This window comes from Amblyomma americanum, chromosome 11, assembly GCF_052857255.1.
Source record: "Amblyomma americanum isolate KBUSLIRL-KWMA chromosome 11, ASM5285725v1, whole genome shotgun sequence".
NCBI classification, from domain to species: Eukaryota; Metazoa; Arthropoda; class Arachnida; order Ixodida; family Ixodidae; genus Amblyomma; species Amblyomma americanum.
In genome coordinates, this window is record NC_135507.1 from 23,638,224 (window position 1) to 23,659,927 (window position 21,704).

General features: G+C 46.8%; 1 protein-coding gene across 11 annotated transcripts in view; it reads left to right on the top strand.

Annotated features, from left to right (window-relative positions):
* LOC144110426 (terminal uridylyltransferase 7-like) overlaps positions 1-21,704 on the top strand; it is a 50,452-nt gene that overhangs the window by 15,524 nt on the left and 13,224 nt on the right. For 8 of the 11 annotated variants that reach the window (XM_077643311.1, XM_077643309.1, XM_077643317.1 and 5 more), the window contains 13 exons: positions 1,144-1,355; positions 4,553-4,987; positions 7,087-7,137; positions 7,257-7,353; positions 9,302-9,388; positions 11,072-11,172; positions 11,269-11,430; positions 14,157-14,246; positions 15,019-15,132; positions 15,660-15,740; positions 16,924-17,101; positions 17,993-18,040; positions 18,836-18,927. In XM_077643311.1, coding sequence (XP_077499437.1) covers positions 1,144-1,355; positions 4,553-4,987; positions 7,087-7,137; positions 7,257-7,353; positions 9,302-9,388; positions 11,072-11,172; positions 11,269-11,430; positions 14,157-14,246; positions 15,019-15,132; positions 15,660-15,740; positions 16,924-17,101; positions 17,993-18,040; positions 18,836-18,927 — 1,748 coding nt within the window. The remainder of the gene's footprint in view (positions 1-1,143; positions 1,356-4,552; positions 4,988-7,086; positions 7,138-7,256; positions 7,354-9,301; positions 9,389-11,071; positions 11,173-11,268; positions 11,431-14,156; positions 14,247-15,018; positions 15,133-15,659; positions 15,741-16,923; positions 17,102-17,992; positions 18,041-18,835; positions 18,928-21,704) is intronic. The other 3 variants (XM_077643316.1, XM_077643315.1, XM_077643319.1) reach the window with 1 other exon arrangement.

A 21,704-nucleotide genomic window follows, 5' to 3' on the forward strand; every position in this document is an offset into this window, starting at 1 on the left:
AAACATATCGCAATTGCATTAATAACGCGACATCGGGAGCAGCCGCCACAGTGTTCCTGCAACCCACACAATGCATCTATGCATCTGACGGGGAGAGTGGGGAAGCTGGAAGAAGCACACGCCTTTTCCTGCATGTCTCTTGTTTCGGTCTGCCCGGCTGCCATTGCCCTTGGACATTGACCCTTGTCTTTGCCTTGTGCCGGTTGTTCTCTCCACCATCATGACAGTTCTCGTTTTAGCATTGTGAAACTTCTGCGTAGTTTCAGGTAGCACTGCTCTAGCTAATAGCACTATCCTAGCGTGTTGGTAATGTCAAGGTCAATCGCCGCAACACCTTTTTTACATAAGAGTTTACAGTATGTGTGCTTCGATGGGAGCAGTGTTGGGAAATTGAGAAACTTCATAACATCAAAGAATTTGCTACATGTTTCATAACATCTAGGTTTAACTGTACATTTAAGGCTTCATTGAATTTTTTTCTTTGGAATGGTATGCATGCAAGCACTGATTCTAGGCCATTTTGAAAAATTTGACGAGGAACTGTCGAGGTGGTTTTTATTCTTTTTGCATTGCTCGAACTAATTGAGAATAGTGTAATGTCAGTGAGTGGATGCACAGGGCTAATGATGCCTTTTCGCTACCATGCCTTTTCGGCATGGTATGCAGTGAATTAACATTTGGTATCTTATATTAGCTCTTACTCTTGTGTGATTGCAAGTTTATAAGATTTCAAAGCCTTCCCATTTGTTAGAGCTTGACATTGCTTGAATCTGTAAGAACATTATGTCAGGCAACATTTGTTCGTATGTTTGTTTTTCTGTTGCCTTCGTGTACCTCATTTATTGAGGGTCCACGCTAAAACAGAAATTTTTAAATCTGCGCATACTGCATGCCGTTCTTTCACCTCGTCACGGATTTCGGGTGTATCCTCACTTTGGAAAGAAGCTAGGCGCCACATCAAGGGATGCTGCCGCACCCATTAGGAAAATCGGCAGGTTTCGTCCTGGGGCGTTTCGAACCCGGCACTTTCAACATACGGGGATGCTTTGCTATTGAAACAATGCTGCTGATTTTGCTTTTCGACAGTGCTCCTCATGATTAGCCCCCAAGCTAAACCGCCCATGATTTTTTTTTCTCCCATAGACCCTTACTCATCGAAGCGCAACCTGGCACGCTCCATCCCTAGTGAGCGTGTGTACCTGTTCATCAAGCGCTGCCTCTGCACCTCGGCTATCTACTTCCTGCAGCCGCAGCTGCACACTGGACCCCTGTTCACCCGCCTGCCGGGTCCTCCCATGTACACAGAGAACTCAGACTCCGACTCGGACTCTGACCGTGAAGAGGCCAGTGCTAAGGTGTGCATCATCCTTTTTGTTTTTGGCTGCCTACAGGAAGAACACCTGAATTCTCTAAAAATGCTGAGCTTCCTCGGTGTACTGCAGGTCACAAATGACTTCTTTAAATGGAGTACACTGCCCTAAAGAGTGAACTTTTGAACCTGTTGCTCGATTTCATTGAAGCTTGTGGGTCTAGTTTATATCACTACTGTGACCACCTTTGCCAATTTTTTTTTTTCTAGAATAAGTTTGAGGCATGTTATGCAACTTTTATGACAAGGATGACTATCCTTGCTGGCTTAGGAAAACTATCGTGCGGAAAATAAGGGTAATTTATATTGGAACACTGTAATTGGACTTGACTCTTTAAAATTAAAGGTATACACCTTCATGCACTACACATATTCCAAGTTGTAATAATCTAAAGGTGGTGCACAGGATGTAATGCTTTGCTGCAAAGCAAGTAGCAGGCGCTCCAGATAGTACCCAAGGGAATGCTTCAAGTGCATCTTCAAGTGCCCTGGGCATATCTCATGGATCGAAACACACAGTGGTCACGTGGCACAAGTAAATAAACATTTCACCAGGTGTTTATACACAGCATTAGTCGACTCCAACTGACCTGGTATCCCCTTATTATCATCAGGCTGAATAAGCCCTCTGCATGGCAAAGGCCTCTGCCATATCCCTCTAATTAAACCACCTTATCCCCTCAAACTTGTAAGCTCATCCACCCGCCTAACTTTCTGCCACTCCCTGCTACATTTACCTTCTCTTGTAATCCACTCCGTTAGCCGTAACGACCACTGGTTATCTTGCCTTTGCATTATATGCCCTGCCTGGGACCATATCGCCTTCTTGATTTCGACTAGGATATGATTAACCTGCGTTTGATCCCTGACTTTTCCCAATTTTTGAGTTACTTGGCTGTAGCCCAGAGCACACAACTGTGCAATTATTTTGCCCAGTTTTACTGTATTTCATAAGACTGCTACCATATAAAGAACAACATTGGTTTTTCATTTTGCATCATTTTTTTATAACTCATTTTTCTAGTGTGAAAAAAGGGAAAAAATAGACTGACTGAGCACACAGTGGTGTTCCTCACAAAATTTTGCTCCATAAGTCCGGCTGCAGAACCAGTGTTATCAAGTAACATTAGAAGGATAGTTGTCCTGACCTGGCAGTTTACTGAAAAAACAAGAAATGAGAAAAATAGGGTCACACGATTGAAAAACAAGGTTGAATGGTCCCAGCAGTAATATACAGTAGAATCTCGGTGATACGAACACAGTTGATACGAATTTCGCGATGATACGAATTCGTAAAATTTCCCGGCCGAGTGCATTGCGCACAACGTGTGGAATTCTGGATGTCCCGAACTCTCTCCCGCACCACATCGGATGATATGAATACGTGAGCCGCAATCGCACCCTCGAGCGCGGTCCTCAAATCGCCGAAATCGCGATCGCTAATTGCTCGATACGCACCGCGAGCTGCGGTGTGCGGCCCTCACATCGCCGAAATCACGCGGTACGCACCACGAGCAGTGAGTGGCGGTGTGTGGCCCTCACATAGCCGAAATCGTGATCGCTAATCCTGCGGTATGCACCGCGAGTAGCTTGGTCGCACGGCCGTGAATAAATCCCGTCAGCCGTAAACCGATTTGCATGCATGCATTTTCTGTGCTTCTGCATATGAATTTTGTTCGTTTGGATGATACAGCATTTCGGATACGAATTTTTTCGCGACCTCGTGAGATTCATATCACTAAGATTCTACTGTAAACCAGCCCCACAAGTTTCAGTGAAATCGACCAAGTGGTTCAAAAGTTCGCTTCTTATAGTGTCCCCCCGTAACTTGGAAGATCAGTAAATTGTGTGCAGCTCTCCTCTTGTCCTGGCCAAGAGACTGCCTGCTAAAAGCTTCTGCATTTACCTTCCTGGTTGCCTTTAAGCCATGACTTGGCTCATAACTTCGTTCATGGAACTTTGTTGGTGGAAGAAAAAAAGCGAAATTTTATATCGGAATTTTCTTTCACTCCTTTGGGTTTCTATGTCAAGCAGTGCAGTTGGTTGTTGATTTGATAACTGCCACTTTTAACAACTCTGTTTTTTGGTGCTCTTTAGAAAGAGCTTTTGTGGTGTCATAAAAATTGCCACGCTAAGAGGGGAGCAAAAACTGCTCAGAAAATATGTCCCCGCGTCAAAATTTGGAAAGCTGCAGACCGTGGGGCCGCGTTCTCAAAACAATTGCTTTTAGTGTTAGTGGTTTGGTTTCACATTGTACAATCTCCGCTCTCAATCCGCAGCATATTTGTGCTGCTACGCTGTCAGGGCGGGCAAGTGATTGGATAATATTCTACTCGGAGAATACAATTTTTTGTGCAAGTAGTGCTGAAATGTCTCCCAGTAATCTGTGCACCATCCGTTAGCATCGACAAGCATACCCATCACAAAAAGCCTGTTAGCATGCATGCTGCAGGGTCATGTTCATGTTTGGAGATAACGTATTTGCACGATTGTAGATCAACTTATTCTTCATAATTTGAAGATACGAAGCGGGGGGTCGACTTACAGTCGAAATCAAAGCATGGCACCATGAATAAATTCAAGACAAACGAGATATCAGGCGTGCTGCAGCATTGTTGCATTTTTAGACGAGCCGCCGCGGTGGCTGAGTGGTTACGGCGCTCGGCTGCCGGCCCGAAAGACGCGGGTTCGATCCCGGCCGCGGCGGTCGAATTTCGATGGAGGCGAAATTCTAGAGGCCCGTGTACTGTGCGATGTCAGTGCACATTAAAGAACCCCAGGTGGTCGAAATTTCCGGAGCCCTTCACTACGGCGTCTCTCATAGCCTGAGTCGCTTTGGGACGTTAAACCCCCATAAACCAAAATAAACCAAATCATTTTTAGACGATGGACGAGGATGATGGTGCGAGGATGGACGAGTAGTCCAGTGGCAAATACATTTTTATTTTGAAATGTGCCCACGAGCACAATCGCGCGCGGCGGCCGCAGGATGATGCTATCGAGTTCTATTGTTAAAGGCCAAGTGTAAACGACCTCCATGTTGGTTTTTTTTCTCAAATGTAATATGGGGTGGTCGACTTACATTCGAGTCAGCTTACAATCGCGTAAATACGGTAACCGCTGTCCTTGTGTTGCATGTTGATGTGGTAGTTTCACTGCATCCCGTCTTGTGTTTTCTTCCAGCAGAGAAAGGTGCGGCATGACTCTGAGGATCTGGGCCGAGCGAAGGCGACCGACGATGACGAAGACGAGGATGAGGATGAGGACGATGCCAGCAGCTGCTCGTCGGGCCCAGCCCATGACAGTGATGAGCACGACCCGGAGCTCTCGTTTACCGATGTGTCGAAAGTCATCGCCAATCTCGACCTAGGGCCAGAGCCCGGCATGAAGGCCAAAGGCCCCCGGAAGAAAGAGGCACAGCCTCAGGATGCCCCGCCACCACCACCAGCACCGCCGCCACCACCACCTCCACCACCATCACCACCACCTCCACAGGTTGTGCAGCAGTTTGTGAAGCCGGGGCCACCCATACCTCAGAGGTATCTTGATGACCTCGACCTGTGCACCATTGAAGACTTCAGCTACAGCTTCTCGAAGAAGACACTGGCCAACGGAAAGGTATGAATGCTGGCAAATGCATGGTTGTGATGTCTGAAAACTTTCTCTTTCTCTTTTTTTATTTATGGCAGAAATGTTTTCCAGGCGTTCACCTAGATAACCATCCAGATCAGAGCTCTCATGGGTAGCCGTGAAGAGCACTTTGCGATATGCATACAGTATTTGTACAATATGCGCACAATATGCATATAACCCCCCAGTGTATACAGTCACTGACCGTTTTTTTCGGACTCTCAAGAGACCACAAAAAACGTCTCTAAAATGAAATTTCACTGAAGAGTATGGCTGCTTCAACTTCTAATATATTAGAGCAAGGGGTAGGTAGTTTTGTGCTCATTTTGAAACTTCACTTGACCCAAAATCTCGCCACGCGTCGTACGCAGACGACGGGCGGTGACAGCCTTTATGAAGACAGTGTTACATGGTCTGATGTCAGCACATCGCTGACAAATACATGTGGGTTGGGACAAAGTTCAGGTGCAGAAGCGAACCCACCACTGTGGAAACTGCACTGCACCCACCATACGAGAGGTTCAGAACGAAAATGTGAAGACGGAGATAAAGATATAAGAAGCAGCAACAGGCGGCCGATGCAGCTGCTCCGTGGGCATTGGCTTTCGTAATTAGGCCTAGTGACTAGATCTGAAAAGCAGCCTCAGAACTGGCGATATACATGTCTGTATGTGTTCTCAATGCTGCGGCCAAATTGAGTGCAAAAGTGCAGAAACGTTTTTCTGCTGCAGCCGTGTGTTAGTGTTTGTTGCGTGGTTTGACATATGCGTGGGATTGTGCTAGATTGAACGCTGTGCATTTGTTCGAAGTGGCGCATCTCATGGAGCGGCTATGAATTTTGTTAATTCTAAAGGTGATGAAGAATTTAACACCATCCTTTCCGTGGCATTATGCAAACTACATGGCGCAGGCCGATCGACTGTCACCGAGTCAACGGGTACTTTGAAGAGGCAACAAACCTTGGAATTCGTGAGGTTATTCAGACTTCCGCTCGAGACGACCTTTGACAGTTTATACACTGATTCAGGCTGTTGCCGTTCAATCCGAAAGGTGACTTCAGTTGTCCACCAATTGCAGAAGCAAAGAGTTGAAGTGACAACTTGGTCTATATTTGAACTCAACAACTCGCGTTCACTGTTGGCGGACGGTGACGGCGGAGTGACTATCAGAGACTAACTGGCAGGCAAAGGCGTGGGCTGACAGCGGCCTCAAGGCCAGTCGCTGCTGCAAGTGGAGGTTCTGATGTCGCAGTGAGTCATCAGAAAACGTTGCGATCACCCATGTATTAAAAACCATCTGCCTCTTGTGGAAACGCTCCATCGTGCTGCGTGCAATAGTCATATTTGCACACAAAAGAGAAATTGTGTAAAGCAACGTGCAAGGCTGGACAGAAAGATGATAACCCAGTGTAGTGCGCCATACCAGCCAGTCGCTTACGCACGTACACAGACATTATGCACATGCACGGATCTGTGGTCTCAACGCCGTGGTCGCAACGCCGCTCACTAACAAGCATAGCCACAGAGCCGTCTGCTACTTCGTACTTCAGCATCCATGAGCGTCTCAGAGGTCGGTGATTGTACCCAAGATGTCCTGACCCAGTTATGACAGAGACCCACTGATTTAGATAATGGGTTTATTCCTAGTATCACGCAGAAAAAAAAAAAGCTGCTGAGCAGAGTTTTTTTTTTTTTCGCAAAAGCAGTGACATATCAGAAATGGATGAAGGGGTCATGCATACCGATAAGATTACTTACAGGTCAACTAGTGGTGACAAAGTTTCACTGGACTGGAGATATGAGATCAGGATTGAGTGCATTAGCTTTTTGCAGTGAAAGCAGTTGCTGTCTGGTCACGGTCAGTTTAGTGAAATGGCCGTGGTGTAGATAAAATGCATATTTTGTAATTACTGCTGCTAAATACACAAATTATCAAATTATTTACTAATTACTCCTTACGTAGGGCAAGCACAGGTCTTGTTCTGTGAGTTCATTCTTTGATTTAGGCACAGTTCCTAGGTTGTATCTTACATGCATAAACTTTCTGCAACTGCCTGTCTAAATTTTGTGTCATGTCTTGCCTTACAGTCGCCTCCTATTATCTGCTCCTTCTGTCAGAAGAGCGGTCATTTACATGAGGTGCGTATCCTTGACCGGTTTTTCTTGAAGCTGGTGTGCCATTTGGAGTGCACTCCTGCCTGCTTTTGTGTCAGTAGTTTAGTTAACCAATTGTGGTAAAGGGTTTTCTCTGAATGCAGGACTGCCCAGACCAGCGCCTTCCCGAACTGAAGCAGCTGCCGGACATGACAAGGAATTATACCAAAATACTCAACGATGTCTGTCAGGACGTGATGAGTTAGTTTACTTACTTTTTTGGCACCCCTCTACTTTTTGTTCAGTTATATTTCTTCAAGGTCCCGCGGGAATGTTTGCAGCTAGGCAGAAAGTTTGCTCGACTTAGATATGGAGTCCTGTACCTCTTTGGATGGTTTGAACCAGGCTCGTTTTTCATGTGTGGAAGGTAAACCAGTGTGGTTGATGCATGGGATTTCATCTTGGCTTTGCATCTGGAGAGACCCTGCTGTTTTGCCACTTGTTAATTACAACATTGCTTTAGTGCAGAATAAAGTGTAATGACACGCTGATACTCGTTAGATGAACTGTTGTGGGAATGGAACAAATGTCACATTTTCACAAGCTGTTATGAGGGTGCAAAAGGGTGCAAACTTTCTTAGACAACTTCTAGTAAATTAGTGTCAGGATTCGAGTGAAGTACCGTGTATACTTGTGTAATGAACCCACTTTTTTTCAGTTTGGGGGGAGGGTTCATTACGTGGGAAAAAAAGTTCAAAATATTTTTTTGGAAGGGTCGAGATTTCCGTCCCTCCTTCCTCCTCTTGTCGTCAACAAACGCGCGCAGCCAGACACGTTCGAGCCGCTGATGTTTAGAATCGTTGACTGTGACGCAATCCATGCAATTTTGTGGTAGCCGGTGACGCCGGCCAGTCGCGGGAAGATGATGTGAACATGCTGAACACTGTCCCTGAAGGTCAGGTGCATGTTTTTTACGTGAGGTTAAAAAAAACACACAGGACGGTGATGAGTGTGTAATGCAAATGTTGAGTGTGTAATGCGAATATGTAAGCCTTAGCTTACAGCATACAACGTCTTGGCGCTCTTCACAATTTCGCTGAGCGTGCCGGGCCCCCGCAGGAGCTCTCCTCAAAAGATAAACTAACAAGTGGTGATGTTGTGGCGGCCAGCATCCTGGCATGCTGCCAAGGCCTGCCCTGTGCGGCCTCCGCCCTCCCCCACTCCTTTGGCAGGAGCTCTCCTCAAAAGATAAACATGTTATTGGGGGCTGGCAGTATCTTGGCTCGCTGCCAAGGTCTGCGCTGTGGACAGTGAGAAAACTGAGGAACCCGGCATAAATGCTAAAGGCTGAACAAAAAAAAAGTTCTGACCGACAAAGGGAGGGGGGAGTGGGTTCATTAGGTGCGTATACACCGTAATTGCATTGAAGTGTGGGTACAAGTAAATTTCAATAAATGCGGTATTTTTTAATACAGCAGTATCTCGATGATACAAATCTTGCAGGGTCGCAAAAAATGATGTGATCATCAAAAAACAAACACCCGCATGCTAGAGCTCGGGAAGCGCATTCACGCAGGCCGGTTTTCAGCTGAATTTGCAGCCATGAACCACCACTTGTTGCTTGCTGTGTGCCTTGCGCTACTAGCGATTGTGGCATCGGCTCTTGTGTGGGCTACGCGCCGCCGCCCAGTGCTCGCGGTGCGTACTGCGTGACTATCAATGGCAGCATTTGTGATGTTAGGGCAGCACTTGTGTTCGCGGCTGCGGTCGCAGTTGCCACATTTGTATGATCTCTAATCGTGCGGGAGAGCGTTCAAAGCATCTGAAATTCTGCCCATTTTGCGCAGTGTACCTTGACCGGGTAATTTGCAAATTCCTCTCATATCAAAATTCATATCAGCTGTACAGATCATGTCATAAAGCTTCTGCTATAGTGGAAAAGTTCTTGCTCAGAAATCCACGATGCAAGTCTGGTGCGGATTGCTCTACAACATCGTCTGGAGTCATGGTGATTCATCCTATGTAATCGGTGAAAATTCACTGCAATTTTTCTTGGCATTTTTTTTACTGCTATTCCAGGGGCCCGTCGTTCGGCACATTGTTTGGTATTATGCAGCCCTACTCAATGGCGGGTGCAAGAACGTGCTTGCTTCCATTGTACACGTTAGGACTGAGTTATGAGTGTGCATGGTTCACTTTTTCCACACAGATGAGTGTTCCCCAAAACCAGATGAAGAGGCAAATCGTCAGGAAGTGCTTCAGCAACTGGAGTCCTTCATCCGAGAGCTGTACAAAGGTGGGGCCCAGATCTCGGAGCCGACAGTCATCGATGTGCAGTGCCGGCAAATCAATGCATGATCACTGAGGCTTGGAAGTGCTTATCATTGTGCTGCCTAACTGCTTTTGGTGGTTTATCAGTACGTGTATCAAGCAGGCAAGATGAAGTGCAGTTTGAGCTGATGTTTTCAATGCGGATTTCACTTGCATACTGTTATGTGGGGACATTTAGTAGCACGTGCTGCAGAGCACACACAGCTCGGAAGTGAATTCACTTAGCTTAAGCACACATTACTCAGCTGCATGTGTACATAGCCCTGTGCCAGTTCTTTGGGGAATTGCAGGAGAAGTAAAGAGAAAGCCTCGTTTGTGCAGCTGTTGGTCTTACTTTTGTGAGCTTTGAAATTTGGCACCGAGGAGTGCATTCTTGTTTGGCACAAAGCTTGTTCAGCTGTTGCACAAAGCAGTTTTTTTTTTAATGAATGACCAGTGTTAGTTTTTGAGCTACATTAGGGATGTGCAGCCACTAAACCATGGCTAGAGCTGTGATATTGTGCATTTAGTTGTCCTTAATTTCAAGGAAATCTTTCATTCAATAGAGTTACGCTGCATGACATTATTGCCTTGTCTAAGAATACTTATCAATGCTTGAAGGTTCCTTGCATGGTGCAGTCAACATTCATTGATTCAACCTTGGCATTTGGAAGATTACCAGAACTTCATATTGAATGGTGGAGACAATCCTGGAGAACCAGCATGCACTGAAAAAAAATTGGAAATTGGTTTTTGGGGAAAGGAAATGGGGCAGTATCTGCCTGACATATCAGTGGACACCTGAAATGTGCCCTAAGGGAAGGGATAAAGGAGGGACTAAGAGAAGAAAGGAAGAAAGAGGTGCCGTAGTGGAGGGCTCTGGAATTTCGACCGCCTGGGGATCTTTAAAATGCATTGACATCATAGTACACAGGCGCCTTAGCGTTTCACCTGCATTGAAATGCGGCCAGCGTGGTTCGGTTTGAACCCGGGTGCTGCGGATCATTAGTCAAGCGCCCTAACCACTGAGCCACCGAGGCGGGTTCACTGAAAAGTCTGGTTGACATTTTTTTTCAGGAAGCATTAGAGGCCTAATCGGGAAGAAAATGTGTAGGCGGAAGCTAAATTCGCTTAATGGCTGGAGGAAAATGACATCACTAGATGGGAAGTATCAACAGCTGCTAATGCTACCCCACTGCAACACATAATGGAGTTAGGTTTCTCTGTTTTTTTTTTGTATGTTAGAGGGCCTATTATCATTACCTAAGTGCATTTTGACCTCTGACACAGCTAATTGCTATTCCTGTACATCCCCACCCGGTTATTCGTGCATGCAATGGATGACGTGCTTGGCATATCTTTTGTCATATGGATAACATTTGTTGGCGCAAGCACCTCTACTTGTTCAGTAAATTTTTTCCTCACCTAGATTTCTCCCCACTAGAAAGAGATGCGGCTGCTGTGAGTTGAAGGAGATGAGAAAAGAAGTGAGAGATAAATTCATGAGTGTCGCATTCATAGAGGTCGGTTGTGTTCATCATGTATTCAGCATGAGCACACATGCCACAGCCTGCCTGCTGCAGTGTAGGGGAATAAGGCATGATCATCTTGAGCCAAACTGAAGCTTGTGTGGAGATTCACGTGCTCTCTCTGCATATCCGTAACGCAGATGCCCATCTGACCCTGTACGGCTCGTCTTGCAATGGCTTTGGCCTGGTACGGAGTGATCTCGACATATGTCTGACGTTTGAAGGAAGCAAGGACGGCAAGGTGAGGGGTCAGAATGAGCGTTTGCTGCTGAATCAAGCGTGTTGCAAGAGAGCTCTCCGAACAGGGGAGGAACTGATTTCTCTTCGTTGGCCGCAGGATAAAGTTCATTCCAGGGTGATCAAGGATCTGGCCCGCAAGCTGCACAAGCATCCAGACCTGAACAGGATCATTGCCATCGCTACGGCCAAGGTGCCCATTGTCAAGTTCTACCACATCCCGAGCGGCCTGGAAGGTGACATCAGCCTGTACAACACACTGGTACGCATCATGTGGCGTGACGCTTGAAGTGCAGGTTCAGCGTTGTCGTTGATGGGATTGCGACGGTAGCATTTATCCACTCCATCTTATTCCATCTTCGGGGTTTCCCCTAAATGCATCAATCTGTAAAGTTCGATTGAGCCTTCTGTGTTTTGGTGGAGTTCTGGTGTTCGCATTTCTGTAAACACTTATAGGTTGAATGAGGTACACACCTGAATGGATCAGGTAGAGAGGGGCTTGCTAGAGATGGATCTCTTAGCAATGTGTGTATAATTCCATTCAAGCCTGGCCATTGCCCCCCTTGATGCTATACATTGCTGTGATTGATAGTTGCTTGACTCAGTAGTGTTGAGCTATATAAGCGTGCTACCATTTTTTGGGCCTAGATGGTCTTCCTTGACATGACACCCGACTCAGTTTGTTGCTGTTTGGATTGATACAATGAATGGCTTTCTGTGTGCTATGTATTTATTTTTTATTTTTGCTTTGGTTTTTAAAGGAGTATGGACATCTGACTGTTTGTTGCGGGTTTTCGGCTTTGCAGTGATGCAAAAGACATTACTTTACATGGATCACAATGGGGTATTCGCCTACGACTACTGCATAATTGATAGTCGAATTTATTCTTTCTGCAGTTCCGGTTTCAACAATCAAACGGTGGCTGTGACATCAAAGGTCCGTATAGCTCATGTGAAGCATAGAAAAAGTCCGATACAATCACTGCTTCATCGTTTTAATTCATTACAACACTATAGCCAGCCTGCCTCAAGAGCACGAACACAAGTGAAGAAGCAGCGATTGTATCGCAGTTTTTCTCGTTCTTCACGTGACCTGGGGCCGTATTGCGAATTTGTGTCATAATCTGCCACAGCGGCCACACCTGATTGGTCGAAACACCGGAAGCGGATGTCGGTTCGGTTGCCACTCTGAGCGGCGGCAGAATGTCAGTGCGTTGCGGTTGCTGTAGCAAAACGTCTAGCGGCACTTTTGCTCTTTCCCGAGAAATGGAGCACGACCAATGCGACAGAAGAAACATTCAGCCACAAGTTTGGTTGCGCATCGGATTCCACTGTAAAGGGGTAATATCAAAGCTGCTTTATTTGCCCAATGGACTTCAACAAATATAAACAATAATTCAGACACTCTTCTGCAACGCATGGCTTTTCAGTTACAGAAGGCGGCCACTACAGCCGTCGATCGCCTATGGTAAATAAAAGGCACCTAGCTTGTTCGCACAACACGGCGTTTTACATTTATCTTGAGGAAAAGGGAACGGAGTGGAAAATTTGTAGCATGCACTCACTCACTGCACAATGCGCCCTCCGTGCCGTGCTGAGCGAAGACGCCGTGGCGACTTGCCGTCTGCAACATCGCTGAATGTAAGTTTAAGTTGGTGCTGTAATCTGACGGTTCTGCAGATGGTAATTTACGTTTTTCATTCTTTTTATGCAAGCACTGCAAGAACCGCGAGGTACTGTTGTCTGGTTTTTAATTTTTCTGCAGCAAATAAATAAAAGGGATGAGGTAAAAAAATCTTCCTGTGTGTCTTTTCATATGTGCGTTGGGAGACTTCGCAGACGAAGTTTTCATCGGTTCGCCATGGTACGAAGCGGACGCATGCCCATTGACGCCTGAAAACTAACTTGCAAGCTAACTCGCAAACTCAATGCAGAGCCACACCACGGGGGTTTATCGAAAACTGTAGGAAACTCTGAAAAACCACCTTTGACATGTCAAACGCGGCGGTGTAGTAGCGCGTCGCTGGTGACTTACCATCCGTGCGAGCGGTTTCACACTGCCAAGGCATTACACACGGCCATAATGCAGGACGCTTCAACACCTAATAGAGAGTTTTCGAATAGGAAATACATGTCTCCGCGCAGTAAACGCAAACGTTTTGCGGGACATATGGTTTATGTTACATCATTTAACATACGCAGACGAGATAACTCCGGTGACAGTGGCGCCATCCGGTTTGAATGAAGAAAACAATTTCTGCAACAAACCAGTGCTCGTTATGCCTAGGAGCTACCGAATCATCCAACGAAATAAAAAACAAGCCAGATTTATCGCACATCATTTCTTATAGGCTAGACAAGACGAAGTGAAAGTCCCTTGCCCAGTTTATAGCCAGTTGACGGTCCGAAAAACGAAGTAACATCGACAAGTTCACTTCAAAGCGAGAGGCTCCACTTCAGAGTGCGCCGCCATGTTGGCTGTCGAGCATTGGCAGCGTGTGCTATGTGTTTGACGTCACCATCTGGTTTCTTTGACCATTTTCACTGCATCCGAACCACCACATCCGCTTCCGGCGTTTCAACCAATCAGGTGTGCCAGCTGCGGCAGATTATGACGCTTTTTATTATGACACAAACTCGGAATACAGGCCCTATATGTTCCTTTGACCTCAATGTTATCGCACAGCTGCTGAAACCGAAACTGAGGCAGATGCGAGAAGGAATTCAATTATAAATTATTTAGTGGTCATAGACGAATACCACGTGGTGATCCATGTGTAGTAATGTCCTTGACCAAAATTTGGTGTGTATATTGCCAGGGGACATTGCTAGAGATTGTATCTGGTGCTGAAATGCATTCTATGCTGATTACCTCGATTGGTTTAAGGACTCGGTGTCTGCATGCAGAAAACCAGGCTTGGATTTTTTTCTGTGTGGGGTGGACTATCGCTTTCTGTTGCTTCATATTTCACTTCTTCTTAATTGCAGGCACAGCACAACACAAGGCTTCTAAAAGCCTACAGTGAAATCGACCATAGGGTGCGAGTACTTGGTTACACATTCAAGCACTTTGCAAAGGTAGGGGTGCTGTTGTCTATTCAGAGCTGACAGATTTGTGCCATAGACATTGCAATTTCAGAATAGAATTTGCAAGGGTGACTGATAGCGTTGATAATCATAAGCAAGGGACTTGGGCCTTTTGGGTTTTATGCAGAGCACCTGTTGGTGCTCGGCAGTGCTTTTGCGTTGTAGTACTTTGTACGTGCGTGTATGCGTGCATGTGGAGCTCGGTACGGCCCTCTGTCGCATAGTTCTATTCAAACTGCGCCTGCGCGGTTAATAATGTTAATCTTCGTCTCTCTGCACAAGCACTGGGTGTGTCATAAAATTGAATGCAATTAGAGTAAGGCAGATGTTTTTTTTTTTTTATCCTTGTAGTTAAAGCCTCATATTTTAACTTTATTTCAGAAAAGCCAATAAAACCGTCGGTATTGGCCTGTGTTTTGTTATTAGCCGTCTTAGTGCGTGCTTCTTTCAGCATCCTTGCAGATGTAATGGCATGAGAAAGGCACAAATCCTGGCACTCTTGACATTTGGCAGCCAATTTCCTTTAATGCCAGCTTCATGCCTTTATTGAAACTTTTCTTAGTCTCTTTAAGGAAAACGTTGTAGCTCAACAGTCTTCAGAAATATTCAAAAGACATCAAGTAGTTCTGTTAAATTTTAGTAGAGAGTGGTGTATATAGTATGTTGTTCTTATGTCCTTGCTTTACCTGCATCTTTGAACGGTTCTTCCCTGTACAGCCTGGCTTTGGATATGTTGACTTACTAGACCTGACGAAATTTTCAGACATGTGACATTGGCGATGCATCTCGAGGAAGCCTGTCCTCGTACGCGTACATCCTCATGACACTGCACTACCTCCAGCAGTGCAAGCCACCAGTCATCCCGGTGCTCCAGGAGGTATTGCTCGCACCTTTGCTACAATGCTTGTGGTGCAATTTTTACACCGCTCGCATTCTCTGATTTTATGGTACCTGTATGCTTGTAGAGCCACCGCGGTTGTAGGAAAACATTTTACGAAGGTGCTGGGTTTGACGAATAACTGTTTTATTCTGGATTTGTGATAGGCACTTGAATGTTTGCTTTACATGGCGAAAGAAAAGTAGATTCAGCTTTAGTCAGCTGTTGTGATTTTTAGGTGTCTTGCTGTTGAATTTGTCTTCACGACGTTCTAGTGTGGCATTGTTTTGTTTACTACCCTTTGGCTTGTGCAAAATAGGTTCTGTACACGTGGAGATGAACTTCTTTTCTCACGACCGAACCCTCATGTTGTGCATGCTGTCGTGGCATTTTTCTTTTCATCGTGCAACCGGTTTCGTCTTTCTGAGTGAACATACTTGCATCAAGACAGGCATTGAAGTTGGATGGACCAAGCATGTATCATACCTTGGTAACTTTGCAGTGAAATTTGCTCTCGTCCATTCCAGCTCTTTCCAGAGGGGGAAACCAAGCCGGAGGTGATCATTGAAGGCTGGAATGCCTGGTTTTTTGATGACATTGACCGTCTGGTAAGTGATGAGTCCTGCTTTGCCTTGCATGCCTTTTACTGATTCTTCGGTTTTCTGGTCTGTGACTGAGAATAGCCAGTATTTCTTGTTTTATCATCAATGCTCAGTTAATTGAAGCACGGTGTCTGCTGCTTTTCTTGCCTCAGAATGTAAGTGAAAGTTGATATGGGATCAGTACTAGTGTAAGTTGCGAGGTTCATTTGAGACAAAATGGTGAGCTGCGCGGTGTTTGTGCATTCCTCAGAGCAGCCTCTCACTGCTAGGTTCATTGGTGTGCCGAGGTATGAGAAGGAGTGCCAATTTCAGCTGGTGCATGTTACTGAGAAAAATTTCATACTTCATCTTGTTACACCTTCAAGAATGTCGCAAGTTTAGTGTGTGCAAAAATTAAGACGCTATGCTTGCTGATGCAATGCTCTTTGTCAGCTCTTATCCACTCTGAACAAAGGGAATTGCGTCGGTGTGCTGTCTTCGCTTCTGTTACCGAATTAATTGACTAACAGGTAGGTACGTCGATTCCTTGGTCATGGTTTTGTATTTCTGGCCTTTCTTTGTGTCTTTTTCTTTCTCTTTTATAATTCTACGCTCTGCCGATATATGCCATACTTGTGCTTCGTTGAATTTAAATCAGTGGTAATGCCGCGTGTAATATCCTTGTCACACGGGCACTTTCTCACCATTGTGCTTGTGCTGCTGTTGCACAGCAAACCTGATCACCATTGAGAGATTCCATCATCTCGCACCAAGGTGTTGTGGCGCCACCGTCGCCGCCAGTAATTTTGACGGCATGCTAGAAATCGGCCAGCACAACAAGCCGAACCTGTAATGGTTGAAAACAAAATTTTTATTCAGTGCAATAGTATTAATCACTCTTGAAGGGAAATTCGTTGTCTTGGCCCCCTTAAAGGCCCTCAAATCTCGATAGAGGTCCACGCTGCTCCATTGACTTGATAGAATATTGATTCGATGGCCAACGGAGCCACGCTTAAGCAGCGCTCAGTTGGTCTTCCAGCTGATAGAACTATCGGTTTGAGAACCTTCGAGACGGCGGTGTGACAGGGATATGTCATGTCTTGTGTCCCATCTGTTTTTCACTGTCTGCTACGAAGCTGCCTGCATTACTTTTGTGTCAGGTCTCCTTCACAGTGTGCTAACTGTTGCTCTCTTTGTCCCAACCCTGCAGCAAGACGTGTGGAGTGAATTTGGCCAGAACAATGAATCAGTCGGAGAGCTGTGGCTAGGCATGCTCAAGTTTTACACCGAGCAGTTCAACTTCCAGGAGCATGTTGTGAGCATCCGGCAGAGAGCACCTGTGACAAGGCTGCAAAAAATGTGGACGTCGCAGTGCATCGCCATTGAAGGTGAGTTCAGGGGCTCATCAAAGAAGTGATGCTGACTGGAGGCTTCATATCTGTGGCAACACACACACACAGTTGCCTTACACACAGATGCGCAGATCATCCTGAGGACGCCACAGGGTGCCAGGTGCCGGTCAGATGTTTGCACGCCTGTCCTGTCGGGACCAGTCAATGCGGGGAAGCAAATTTCGCTATGCTAAATCTCTCTGTTGATGCACACCGCCGTGCCGGTTACAGTGCTTGCACATGCACGAGTAGCGCAGCGTGTCTTTAGCTGTGAGCATGTGCAGACTGACTCCAGCATACTTGCGAGAGCGTAGGCATGCGGAGCGGAGTCGGGGCTTCAGTTGCGTGCGTGCTGGGTTGCCATCCCGGAGGTGGTATGCTAAACCGAAACCACACACAGCAAGAGTTCGAGACATGTTATTCACTCAAGATGAATACTTCGAGATTTCGAATACCAAACATTCAGATCGAATCGAATGTCGAATACTTTGCTATTCAACCGAATAGTCTAATTAATTGAATATTTGCACATGCCTACATTTGTGACTCGGAATGGTATTCGAACTGAGCGGAGCTCCATGGTGTTCCACAACAGTTTCCAAAGGCTGTTGGAAGCTTAGCATTTACTCCATATGTACGAGGGGCACTACTGCAGTGTAGTTTCATTTTGATAACTTATTTGAAGCCTTGAATGAGTAGCTTGGCACAATAACAAAGGTTGTTACAGACATCCAGTTGGCATTCATAGCTTTTCATTAGTTTATTTTGATGGCTGTCTGCTTGCAACAGTAGCGACTTTGTGTCTGGAGTTTTCTTGCTTTTTTTTGGGACCGAAGTTCATATTTGTCGTCTACAAACAAGACTGCGATGTGTGACTTTTATTCACAGATCCCTTTGACCTGGACCATAACCTGGGTAGTGGAGTGTCTCAAAAGAGTAAGTTTCTGCATTTTTTGTTGCAAGTTTATTCTTTCATAGAAGAGCAAATTTGTGTAGCTTCAGCCGAGTCTTCAGCCATGACTAGCTTATGTTTCCTCAGCCACCATCTGCAACAGAAACTTTTTTTGCTGCATCAGCGGTTAAAGGTGCATTTCCCTATTCTGCGGCTTCAATGTGTGCAGCATAACACGAAAGAAAGGGGAGCGATGCCGCTTTTTCCGTGTCGCAGATCTGTGGCGTTCTCTGTGTGCAGCGGCACAGACTAGTGATTGTGCCGTTCGTTGCATTGGTAGATTTGTGCCACTCTCTGTGTGCAGCAGTGTGAACTAGTGCTTGCACCATCCACACGAGACATGATTTAAGTGGTCACGCATATAATTGCACCACGACTGACGTCACTGAATTTTCCGGAGCCAATAAGCTAAAATAAAACAAGCTGACAATGGCGCTTACTTCAGTTCTACTCTTGCTGTGTGCCATGGAAGCCTGCAAACTGCTGTTACTAAAGATTGTGTTACACAAGCATGGTAACAGTCTGCAAGGTTTTTTTGCTTCGGCTTGCTCCTGGTTTTGTTTTCTGTGACATCGTTGCAAAAAAATGGGTGAGGGTGACCGTACTGTGCTCACATGAGAGGTTGTGTTGGTGGTAGGCTGCAGAGGTGGCTTGCAATGGTTGCTGTGGCAGAGAGAATTGCAAACGGGGATGCGTGGTGCACCTCTAAAGTGCTGCTTATCTCAGTAGCTTTTGTCTTTCTTATTAGTTCAATTGTTTATTTTGGTCACTCCTTGCAGTGAACACATACATAATGAAGGCCTTCATCAAAGGGCGGGCCCTGTTTGGAACACCCGTACGCAAATTCCCCCAGGAATGTTCGACGGCTATGGTAAGCTATTGGATTTGTTGTGTCACTGATATGCTGGAGCACACTTGTTCTTATACAGTGAAAGCTCACTAATTCAAACCTCATTAATTCGAATGTCTGTATAATTCGAACTGCATGACTTGTTCCGTCCACACTCCATTCGAGTCTGTGTAAACTATAGCCTCTTAATTCGAATGTGAACGGGTTGTGCCACAGATAATTCCAACTACGCGCCGCCTCGCCTGGGCCGCCTGGGCACACGCCAATGCTCCCGTGAGGCTGCGCCACGTCTTTGGAGGAGGTGTGGAAAGGATAAAATATTTGTAAGGCCGAATAAACAGGTATGGGGTGTTGCAAAAGGGTTGCAAGCCCCAAGGGTAGCGTTGGCCTGGCGGCCTGGAGCAAAGCTGGAAACATCCGAAGGTCCCGGCAAAGGATGAGTCGACTGGCAACAGAACAACTTGTTTATTCTGGCATCGCCAAAGAGCAGCCGGTCAGGGCGACCACGTTACTCGCAGGAAGAAATCGAAGTCTCTCTGGCGTCCGGGGCAGCTCCCTTTATATACCCTCGGAGTCGAGGGCAAGAAGGAGCGGCTTGGGATGAGTCGCACAAGACGGCGACGCACGGACATGAACAGACGTGACGGGCGCGTCCGCCGGGCCGGCGCCGGTCAGACCTCCTCGCCTCCCAGTTGGGGAGCTCCTCTCCCCGGCTGCCGCGCTTTGACAAGCGTGGGCACCAGCATGCACACACACACGCACGCACGCACGACGACACGTGGCACTGAAACCTGCCTGGACGCGCTTGGCGGGAGGCGTTGCGGCAGCGATGAACGAAGCCGCGGCATCCGTTGCATCCGCGCCGGCTATACCGCGCGTCGTAGGCGAGACGTAACAGACCGCCCCGCCGGGAGAAGGAGATCCCGATGGTCAGGGGACTGCATCCGCTGTCCAGAGGGATGTCGCTCGATGATGCTCATAATCGAAACCGGTCGTCCCTCGACGTTGCTTGAGCGCAGCGCACAGAGAAGGCCTCGTTCTCATGTTCAGGATCACACAGGACACTGCAAAGTCACTTCGGGAGAGTTGCCATTTTTGTGCTCGTTCCCAGCAAGCGTTAGAACTACGCCGAAACGCAACCGCTCAGTCAGCAAGCACGAGACAACCCTCACTAAGCTCTGCCAGGCTCTTTCCCCTTTTATACTACTGCCTAGTTCCTTACAGTAGTCAAGCAGCACTCAGAACGCGTCCACAAATTGGAAAATTGCACTAGAAAGCACATAATCACTTTGAAACACTAAACAAAAGCAATATGTTAAAAATCCTGCCTCAGGAAGAAAACATCAGTAACCAACAACTTTGAGGCGGATTCCTACGTTAGGGGCTTCGACTTAAGCCATCGGCGTTACCGTTGAGACTCCCCTTTTTGTAACGCACCTCAAAGGAATATTGTTGCAAAGCGAGGCTCCAGCGCAGGAGGCGGCCATTTTTGGGAGAGATGGTCTGCAGCCATTGGAGAGGGCAGTGATCCGTCTCAATGATAAACCTCGAGCCGGCTAGGTAGCATGACAATTTCTGAGCGGCCCACACGAGACACGCACACTCTTTCTCGGTGGCGCTGTACGCCTGCTCACGACAGGTCAGCTTACGACTAGCATACAGGACGGGGTGTTCCACTTCTCCATTTTCCCGTTGGCACAGTACAACGCCCATGCCTCGCTCACTAGCATCGCACTGAACAACGAACCCTTTTGTGTAGTCTGGCGATCGTAGCACAGGTTGGCTTGTTAGGGCGCTCTTTAGGGCGCTAAAAGCTCTTTCCTTTGTCTCGCTCCAGACGACTGTTTGGGGCTCTGTTTTTCTTAGAGCATCCGTCAGGGAAGCCGCAATATCGGAGTACCTGGGGATGTACCTCTGATAGTAGCCGGCGACACCTAAGAACGACCGAATATCGGTCTTCGTGCGCGGTTGCGGGAAGTCTCGCACAGCGGCCACCTTTATTTCAGAGGGGCGGCGACGACCCTGTCCAATCACGTGACCGAGGTAGACAACCTCAGCCTGTGCTAATTGGCACTTGGGAGCCTTGACTGTCAAGCCCGCTTCGCGCAGGCGGGTTAGCACTGCCCGCAAGTGTGCCATATGCTCAGACCAGGATGCGGAGAATATCGCTACGTCGTCTAAATACGGTAAAGCAAATTCTTCCTGTCCCCGCAATACTTTGTCCATGAGGCTTGAAAAGCAGTATGGCGCGTTCTTCAAACCAAAACTCAAAACTTTAGGACGGAATGTTCCCATTGGTGAAATGAACGCCGCATACCTACTAGCCTCTTCTGTAAGTGGAACCTGCCAATAACCCCTGACAAGATCTAGGGTGGAAATAAACTGAGCGCTACTAACTTTCTCAAGGCGCTCCTCGATGTTAGGGATCGGATAAATTTGATCCTTAGTGATGGAATTAAGCCTGCGGTAGTCGACGCAAGGACGAGGTTCCTTGCCCGGTACCTCAACTAAAATCAAAGGGGAGGTATAATCACTCTCACCCGCCTCAATAACACCGAGCTGTAGCATTTTCTTTACCTCAGCTTCCATAATATCGCGCTGGCGGGGTGACACCCGGTACGCCTTGGATCGTACTGGCTCTGGGGAGGTAAGTTCTATATCATGAGTAAGGACAGAAGTCCTACCAGGCCTCTCAGAGAACTGACCTTGAAACTGTTGTAAGAGTTGGTGTAGTTCGGTTTTCTGCTCAGGCGACAGCGGTGCTTTAATGATTAAGTCACTAATGACCTGATCGGTGT